This window comes from Panthera leo, chromosome C1 (assembly GCF_018350215.1).
Source record: "Panthera leo isolate Ple1 chromosome C1, P.leo_Ple1_pat1.1, whole genome shotgun sequence".
NCBI lineage: Eukaryota > Metazoa > Chordata > Mammalia > Carnivora > Felidae > Panthera > Panthera leo.
This window is the reverse complement of record NC_056686.1, coordinates 185,735,506-185,745,455: the sequence shown is the minus strand read 5'-3', so window position 1 is coordinate 185,745,455 and position 9,950 is coordinate 185,735,506. Positions and strand designations below refer to the sequence as shown.

The 9,950-nt window shown below is 41.9% G+C and overlaps 1 protein-coding gene across 1 annotated transcript in view; it reads right to left on the bottom strand.

Annotated features, from left to right (window-relative positions):
* Positions 1-9,950, bottom strand: part of LOC122226472 (aldehyde oxidase 2) — an 87,168-nt gene that overhangs the window by 445 nt on the left and 76,773 nt on the right. Inside the window, exon 35 of the mRNA XM_042949657.1 lies at positions 2,703-2,778. Within this exon, the coding sequence (XP_042805591.1) occupies positions 2,725-2,778 (54 nt within the window). The 3' untranslated portion in view covers positions 2,703-2,724. The remainder of the gene's footprint in view (positions 1-2,702; positions 2,779-9,950) is intronic.

Below are 9,950 nucleotides of genomic sequence, written 5' to 3'. Positions count from 1 at the left end.
GGATTGGTAAGCTTTACGGATATGAATAAGTATGTTTAGGTAGTTACTTATTCTTCCTTGTCTTCATTTATAAGAAGCTGGATGAGCTCAAAGGTTTTCACACATTTTTAGCGAAGGTTGAAAATGTTATGGGAAAACACTCACACATATATGATTTTAGTGTGGTATAAATTTAATGTCAATGTTTAACACTTGCTTATATAGCAAATATGTGAAAACGATAATGCTACTTTAAAGAATGCAAAAACCTGAAATGGCAGGTAAAGACTGACAGTTAAAGACTCAGAATGCAATTTATATCTGCATTTTATTATTTTTTAAGTTTATTTATTTTGAGAGAGTGTGAGAGAGAGTGTGTGCGAGCACGTGAGCAGGGGAGGGGCAGAGAGACACAGAGAGAGAATCCCAAGCAGGCTCCATGCTGTCAGTGCAGAGCCCCACGGGGGTCCCGAACCCACGAACCCATGAGATCATGACTGGGCCAAAACCAAGAGTCAGACACTTAACCTAGAATCACCCAGGTGCCCCTACATTTTATTTTAATTGCATAGCATGGAGATAATTCTGACACACAAATAGTTGTAAGTGGTAAAGTAGCAAAAGAGATTTTTATGGTTTGGTTTTGATTTTTGTTTTTTAAATTTTTCTAGAACTGTGAGAATGGTCTTTATTTTGAAATTTGTACAAAAACTTGACAATCCAGTTCATTCATTGGCGGTCTCCAATTTGTTAAAATTTGGCATTTAGCTGGGGCGCCCGGGTGGCTAAGTCGGTTGGACGTCTGACTTCAGCTCAGGTCATGATCTCACAGTCTGTGAGTTCGAGCCCCACGTTGGGCTCTGTGCTGACAGCTCAGAGCCTGGAGCCTGCTTCGGATTCCGCATCTCCCTCTCTCTCTGCCACTCCCCTGCTCTGTCTCTCTCTCTCTCTCAAAAAATAAATAAACGTTAAAATTTTTTTAAAAAAAACCATAAAATTTGGCATTTAGTACATCTGAGTGTGTATGTGTAGCTTTCCTTTAGTGAGTACGGTGTCAGGCATGATGCTGAGTACTTTATAAACCTTGTTTTATATAGGGATTAGAGTGAATTTGCCATCATGTCCACATTGAATTTTAACACTTGAAAAGAGAGAGGTAGAGAGAGAGAGAATAAAGAACTAGATAGACATTCTGCCTTCTATACATGGGTATATGTGCTTTCATTACTATTTTATAATAATTTAAAATATAGTTTAAAACATTAGCTGTTTTGATTTTTGTTATTGTGAAAGGAGAAACAAAAATATCATCAATTATTTAGTCTGATTTAGCAAAACTATCCATGCAAGTTCTTTTTTTTTTTTTTTTTTAATTTTTTTTTTCAACGTTTTTTATTTATTTTTGGGACAGAGAGAGAGACAGAGCATGAACGGGGGAGGGGCAGAGAGAGAGGGAGACACAGAATCGGAAACAGGCTCCAGGCTCCGACCCATCAGCCCAGAGCCTGACGCGGGGCTCGAACTCACGGACCGCGAGATCGTGACCTGGCTGAAGTCGGACGCTTAACCGACTGCGCCACCCAGGCGCCCCTATCCATGCAAGTTCTTATGTGACAAGTAACAATGGAATTAAACATATATCTGTTAATACGCATGGGTTGTTTTAGACATTTAATTGGAAAATTAGAGTTTGATGAAATGTTTTTTCTCTGAATCTATGACGTAGTTCTCTTCTGCTTTCATTTTTTCTAATGTTGCCCAGTAAGTGTGCAGAAAAGCAGTTTAGTTTTCCAACAATGAAAATTTCTTTTTGTTAGCAGATATTTCCCAGGCACTTTTGGTGGCCACCCTCCAAAGTCTCCAGTGCTCTGAGTTTTGTGTTAAGCTGCAGTACAAAACTGTAGCAGTTAAACACAACAAATGCAGCTAGATACCTCTTTTATTTTATTTTACTTTTACTTTTTAAAATGTTTATTTATTTATTTTGAGAGAGAGAGAGAGTGAGCAGGGGAGGGGCAGAGAGAAATGAAGAGAGAGAATCCCAAGCAGGCTCCACACTGCCAGCACAGAGCCTGACACAGGGCTCAATCTCATGAATGATGAAATCATGACCTGAGCTGAAATCAAGAGTCAGACCCTTAACCGACTGAGCCACCCAGGTGCCCCCAGATACTTCTTTTAAATAGCACTAGTTAATTATAAATGCAGGAAGCAATAGATTTTAATGTAGTGCTTTGTACTCAAGATATGATTCTCAAAAGAATTAGGGAGTAGGATCTTTAAAATATCTTAATCCACAACGCTCTTGTTTTAAATTTTATTTTAAAATGAAAAGAAAAACTGGTGCAGGTGCCTGGCTCAGTCAGTGGAGCATGCGACTCTTGTTCTTGGGGTTGTGAGTTCAACCCCATGCTGTGTATAGAGATTACTTAAAAATAAAATCTTTAAAAAGATAAATAAAATGAAAACAAAAGCTGGTACTATGTTTTTCTTGGGTAAAATACCCTGAATTTCCTTGTCAGCATCCAAAGCCATGTATTGTTTAGTGTTAAAAAATTAAAATGTTGAATAAAGCTTAAAAATGAAACTAGATTTATACATTTGTGCAATCCTAAATTTCCATAGAACACAGTTGGAAAAGCTACTGGACTGGCTCATCTTTTTTTTTTTTTTTTTTTTTCCTTTTCTTTTTGAGTAGTTATATTTCAGCTTAATGATCTTACCTTTTAGGAAATGACAGCAGTGTTACGCTATAGGGATAGACCAAGGTTTAAATGTCTTAGGGTCATCTCTTGGGATCTAAGAAAGAAACCAAATTAGATACTTAATGTTCATAATGCCATTGCAATATTTCATGAGAAAAACAAAGTTTTGAAAATCCTTAGGTTTTGAAAAATTTTCTGACAGAAGGAGTCAGGATTTTCCTGAGGAATGGGACGGTACCATTCCCTTCAAGTGATAACTCTGAAGAGACAGGGATTTGGTGTTGTGATCTCTGCTACACTTAAATGTTGTTTAAGAGGGCACTTCGATGTTACCTATTTTCTTTGCTTCCCAGATGTGAATCCCAAAGAGAATTCCAAATCTTGTGAAAATGTTTGGGGGAAGACAGTGGGAAGGGAACAGTGGGTAGGCTGAGTTACTTGCACTGGAGCCTACAGACTTGGTCTCCTCTGCAGTGATTTGAGAACAGCCCTGTCTACACCTTTAGCCAAATGATTTGTGTGGTTCAGTGCCCTTGCTAATTAACTCCCAGGCTCATTCTACTATCCTTGGCTACAAGCCCCCAAGAGTTTGACCTGTTTATCTTCCTCCTTGTGGTCCTCAGTTCCTGTCTCCTCTGCTGGGAATTCACTCCCTTAGGTCTGGCAGAAAGCAGATATTCCTTCCCTCTGCTGTTGTCCTGTTTTTGTTTGAAGAGTTGACTTTTATTACAAAGGTGTTAAAAGAAAAAACAAACTTCCCATAAATGATGAAGAGTTATGAAGATTCCAAAAAGCTTTTCTTCTAATATTTCTTTCACAAAAATACAAAAAGAAGACAAAGAACAAAAATGAACAAAAAACCTCAACTCTGTAACCTGTTATCCTTACAAATTCTGTTCTGTTTGTTCTTAATCTGTATTGAAATGTAAATGGGGGGCTAGGTTTGCTGTTCTCAAAGGGCCTCCCTGCATTCTTTACTTAACTGGGGCTCAGGGAGTTGCTTGGCTATCTTGTTTAGAATCAGCCTGTTGCACCTGGGCAGGGCAAGACATCGGACAAAGTGCCTCAGTCTGGTCTGAGGTGATTTCAGGTCAGCTCCTCTGCTAAAGGGAATGGAATTTGTAGTCTCTTCCAAAACCTGCTTCCAATTCTTTTCACCAGACCTGGGCTTCTGGGGTGCCCTTCTGCTTTGGAACACAGATCAGTAGTTATTCCCAGCCTTCTTGTGTCTCACCAACTCCCTAGGTCCTGGAGTGAGGACTTAACCTCCTTCCTTCCTTCCTTCCTTCCTTCCTTCCTTCCTTCCTTCCTTCTCCTCCTCCTCCTCCTCCTCCTCCTCCTTCTTCTTCTTCTTCTTCTTCTTCTTCTTCTTCTTCTTTTATTTCAAAGGTCCCAGGTATGGGACTTAAGCTGCTCTTCCCTGGCTTTTGGTGATCTTCCCTTTATCTTCTCTTTTGCTTGGTGCCCTCATCCCTTTCCTTCTCTATTCTATTTCTCCCTGTTGGTTCTCTATAGCTATAATTAAGGCAATTTTCACTATGAGTATCAAGACTGATTCTGCTTTTCATTAAGTCTCTATTTCTGAGATCTATCTGACCCAATCTCTTTGGTCCAAGGTCTAGTAACAATAGATAGTTGCCATCAGTTCAGGAATTCGTCATCATCATTGTGCAGTAAAGGATTAAGTCAGCAGGCCTGGGTAGTCCAAACCCTGCATATTCCAAAGAAAGTTTTAGCTCCTGACCAGCTCCTGGGAGGTAACACCAAAGCCCTAGCAATCCCACCTGATAAGATGTCTTTGTTTACCTGGGGCCTGTTCTGCCCAGAATTCGTGATCCCCAAAGACCACTAGGGAGCCGAGTCCGATGCAAAAGCAAAAGAGCCTTTATTCGAGCTAGCTCGAGCTCAATCCCCTACCTGCACCGATGCAGCGGTGAGATACCAGGGAGAGAGAGAGAGTTTCAAAAGCACAAAAGTTTTATAGGGGTTTAGGGGCAGTTGGTGAGGTAATGGCTGTGGCCTCAGCCGATTGGCTGGGGAAGGGTCGTGGCCTCGGCCAATTGGCTGGGGAAGGGTCAGAGTCCTGTTAAGCAGGTCGCTGCGCGTGTTTTGATCAGGAAGTTTGAACGGGTGAGCAGGAGGTTACTCAAGGGGAGGAGGCACAGTCTGAGGTTTCTGTGATTTTCCCGGAAAAGGGGTCATGTCGGGGACATAGTCACTCAAGGTGGAGAACACAGAACAAGATGGAGTCGGCCGGCGTAGGCCCGCCCTTTCAGGGCCTTGTGTCATGTGGTATCATTTGACCTCTGGAAGAGCTGGACACTGAGTAACTAAGATCAGTATGCAGATAACTTACGCCTACACGACTGATCTCTAATAAAAACCCTTGACACCAAGGCTCAGGTAAGCTTCTTTGGTTGGAAAAACCTTGTGTATCTTCTCATACATCATTGCTGGAGAATTAGGTGTTGTCTATGTGACTCCGCTGGGAGAAGATAACTGGAAGCTTGTGCCTCGTCTCTCCTGGACTCTGCCCTATGTTCCTTTTTCCTTTGCTGATGTTAACCTCTATCTTTTCACCATAATAAACCATAACCATGAGTATACCAGCTTTCCTGAATTCTGTGAGTGCATCTAGTGAACCATTGAATCTGAATGTGGTCTTGTGGACTTTTAACTCAGTCTTCTTCATTATCATCACCATCATCATCCTCACCATCAATGTGTGCATTGACCACTTACTATGTGTGACAACTGCAAAATGCTTTTCATGTGTTATCTTTTATTTTTTTTGAGAGATAGAGACAGAGAGCACATGAGTGAAGGGGGGGACAGAAAGAGGGAGGAGGGAGAGAGAGAATCTTAAGCAGCCTCCACACCCAGAGCAGACCCCAACTTGGGGCTCCATCTCACAACTGGAAGATCATGACCTGACCTGAAATCAAGAGTCAGACACGTAACCAACTCAGCCACCCTTGCACCCCCTCATGTGTTATCTTAATCATTCCTTGCAACAACCTGGAAAGTAATTCAAATTATTCTCTTCACATACCTGTCCCCCAATTTTATAGATAAGGAAACCAAGTGATCAGAGAAGTTAAATAAATCATCAAAAGTAGAGCTGGCCTTCTAACCCACATCCTTCTGACTCCAGGACCTATGTCTTAACCACTAAGCTAAAAGGGTACATCGTGACTCCTTTCCGTTGTTAGTTAAGTGGCTGCCTTTTTTCCTGTTTTACATTCTGCGTTGCTTATTCCCTCTTTTCAACAGCTTTGCCCTGTTCCTTTTTAGGTGCTGTCCCTACCTCTTCCCTTCCCCTGCTTCTCTCAACTAAAGGAGTAACCTTCCAGAGACCAGGTAGGAGGGTTTTTAGGTGCAAAAACATACATTCAGTAGCCGTGTCAGGTAATCCCCCTTCATAGTAAGAAAGGCCACTCTGTGAAGTATCACCAAACGTTGCAGGGAACAGATTCAGTCCCTGCACCCTGGGGCAAGCATGCTCAACATGGAACCAGTTTCACAGCCTATTAAGTGCTGGTGAAACCTCTTCCAAGACAGCGTGAGAGGCAGGGAGGTGAAGAATGTGATGAAGAATGAAAGAGCATGTGCCAGTCTGAGTGTGTGTGTGCATGTACATGTATGTATGTGTGTGTGTTTGTGTGTCTCACAGGGACAGAATGATAGACAGCATTCTGACAAAGGCACCATGGGAGACTTCACTCTGAGTCACCTCCTGAGTCGTGCAGTTTGTGTCTGTGCTCCATCTCAGAATCCGTGGGACTGAGGTGTGTGTGTGTGTGTGTGTGTGTGTGTGTGTGTGTGTGTGGCTTTTAAGGCCTTGCCAAGGATCTGTGGCTTAGCTTCCAGCAGAACTGGGTGCAGAATGCATGTTTCTACGTGTTATTGGGGTAGGTTCCAAAACTATAAAGAAACAGAATGCAATCTTGTAGGACTGCCAGTACCTCTCCCTCTGCTCAGAGAAATGCAAAGCAGTGCACAGGGTGTGGGGTTGAGGACTAGTGTTTGGGGGCCAACCAACCCACACTAGTGTAGGTAAACCTGGCCGCTTCACGGCACAGGAAACGTTCACGTGTCTCTCCTTCATCTGGCAGGGACAGCTCCCTTTACTGAACAGGTGGCACTTAAAAGTGCCATTAAAATGCTGCCAACTCTGAGTCTGGGCATCCAGAACTGTGAACAAAGCAGGAAGGCAAAATGGAACATGGGGGTGGCAAGGCGGTGGCAATGCGGAGGGAAGAGAGTAGGTGGGAGGAGGCTGCATTAGGGTCTGCGCGGCAGGGAAGGTAAAGGCCTTCAGAAACTGGACACCTGTCGCCACTGGAATTGGGCGCTGGTCTAGAATGAAAGGACCGCTTCTCAAGGAGATACTCTAGAGCCAGGCCTCAGCCCAGCACATGACACAACCACTTGTGGTGGCTGCAAGTGTTCCTTGTGAGTCAGCATTATGAAGCTGCCCCTTCCAAATGCCGGGTGAACTGAAACCTGTTTGCAAACTTGTTTCTAAGCTGAAGGTCTGATTTTAGCTTCCAGGAGATGGAAACTGAATCTGCTTATTTGCTTTATGTGGCCTCCTGCTAGGTCAGCCCCCACACACCATGTTTTTGTAGTTACTTTATATATATATATATATATATATATATATATATATATATATATATGTTTATTTTTGAGAGAGAGACAGTGAGCACAAGCAGGGGAGTGGCAGAGAGAGACAGAGAGGGAGACACAGAATCTGAAGCAGGCTCCAGGTTCTGAGCTGTTAGTGCACAGCCTGATGTGGGGCTCAAACCCACAAACCGTGAGATCATGACCTGAGCTGAAGTCAGACCCTTAACTGACTGAGCCACCCAGGTACCCCTTGTAGTTACTTTAATAAATACTTTTTGCTGTGAGTGATAACAAGGTGTTTGCATTTGCCCTACTGTCAAATTCTCCAAGGAAGTATTTTTCTTTCTTTCTTTCTTTTTTTAAATGTTTATTTAGTTTTGAGAGAGAGAGAGAGAGAGAGAGAGAGAGAGCAAACGGGAGAGGGCAGAAAGAGAGGGAGACACAGAATCCAAAGCAGACTCCAGGCTCCAAGCTATCAGCATAGAGCCTAATGGGCAAACTCACGAACTGTGAGATCATGACCTGGGCCGAAGTTGGATGCTTAATCAACTGAGCCACCCAGGTGCCCCACCAAGGCAGTATTTTTCTAATTTTTAAGACTGTGGAACTCTTCATGTCTCTGAATCCTAAAGATTTTTTTTTTTTTTTAGGTGAAATCACTGTTTCTAAGGAAAAGTTCTAATTTGAAAATGTTAGGTATTTTCTGTGTATCTTTAAAAGAAGTTTCCTTTTTTTTCCCTTGTGGAATTTTAAATGACTGTATAAAACACATTTCCAAGAAATACATTTTTCTTTCTTCCATCACCAAGAAGGAGATACATAGAGATGACATTTTTGGGCATGTATGGCCAAGCCAGGCTGCTCTGCTGGGCTCAGAGCAGAAACTACCACCAGCAACACCGTTCTAACCAAGTGTTAACCACCTAAGAAAGGGCACATGGGTAAAAACCACAATCAACAGCTCTGATCAAAGTAACCAAAGACACAGATGTAAACAACCTTTGATATAGTAAACGATTGTTCAAATAGAATTTTTTTGCCTGCTTTTTGTTGCAGCTTGAAACTAATGATCTGCAAAAATGAGGCTGCTAGTCTTTTTTTTTTTTTAAGTTTATTTATTTATTTTGAGACAAAGAGTGCACTCACAAAAGCTGGAAGGGGCAGAGAGAGAGAGGGAGAGAGAGAATCCCAAGCTGGCTCCCCACCACCAGCGCAGAACCAGACTTGGGGCTCAATCCCATGAACCATGAGATCATGACCTGAGCTGAAACCATGAATTGGACACTCAACTGACTGAGCCACCCAGGCACCCTGAGGCTGTAGTCTTAAGAGTTGTTTTTTGCTGTCCTTAGCAGGTCAACTCGATTTAATGTGGAAATCTTTTTAAGCCCTTTGGGAGAGGCATATTTTGAAGAAAGTGATTAATAGTTACGGGTATTTGGTGGAAACTTCACTTTAATATTTACAGAGTGACTTATATTTACATAATATTTTTACATGCGTTATTTTATTTAATTCCAAAGGAAAAGTACTGAGGGTTTGACCATCATTTCTGTTTAAGAAATAGTTATAGGCAGGCTGTTATTTACCTTATAGTTATAAGGAGGTTATTAAAAGAGGAGGTTTTAGACTCTCCAGTGCATGTTCTAGTACACAGAAATTCTGAACCTCTCACCTTCCGACTTGTCAGAGGAAATTGTGTTTTGACAACAGTATTCAAAGGCCAAATACTAAGGGTGTTAATATCTGTTTTTCAAAAAATGTTTGTTTTTGTTTTTTTGCATATTACAGTGTTATATGCCAGTGTGAATCATTATATACAGCTCACCCTTTAAAAAATTTTTTTAATGTTTATTTTTAAGAGAGAGAGAGAGAGAGAGCGAGAGAGAGAGAGAGAGAGAGAAAGCATGAGTAGGGGAGAGAAGAGAGGGAAACACAGAATCCGAAGCAGGCTCCATGCTCTGAGCTGTCAGCACAGAGCCCGATGTGGGGCTCAAACTCAGTGGACTGTGAGATCATGACCTGAGCAGAAGTGGAATGCTTAACTGACTGAACCACCCAGGCGCCCCTATGCAGTTGATCCTTGAACAAAATGGGGGTAGGGGTGGCAACCCTCCGTGAAATTGAAAATCCACTTATAATTTTGACTCCCAAAAACTTAAGTACTACTAGCCTACTGTTTACTGAAATGAACTATGTTATTGTAACATACCTGATTAGCACATATGTATCATATACTGTATTCTTATTATAAAGTAAGATAAAGAAGAGAAAATGTTATAAGAAAATCTTAAGGGGACACCTGTGTGGCTCAGTTGGTTAAGTGTTGGACTCTTGATCTCAGCTCAGGTCTTGATCTAGGGTCGTGAGTTTGAGCCCCGCAATGGGCTCCACACTGGGCATGGAAGCCTACTTTAAAAAAAAAAAAATATCTTAAGGAAGAGAAAATACATTTACCATGCTGTACTGTAATAAATCTGGGTATAAGTGAATCTGCACAGTTCAAACCTATGTGGTTCAAGGATTGACTGTATTTCAGTTAAAATAGCATGTTGTAGTTTGTTTCAAGGTAAATCTGATACAGGCTCAGATTTGTTTCAAGATGCTTTAAAGAGACTGGTCTGTGTGAGGAGC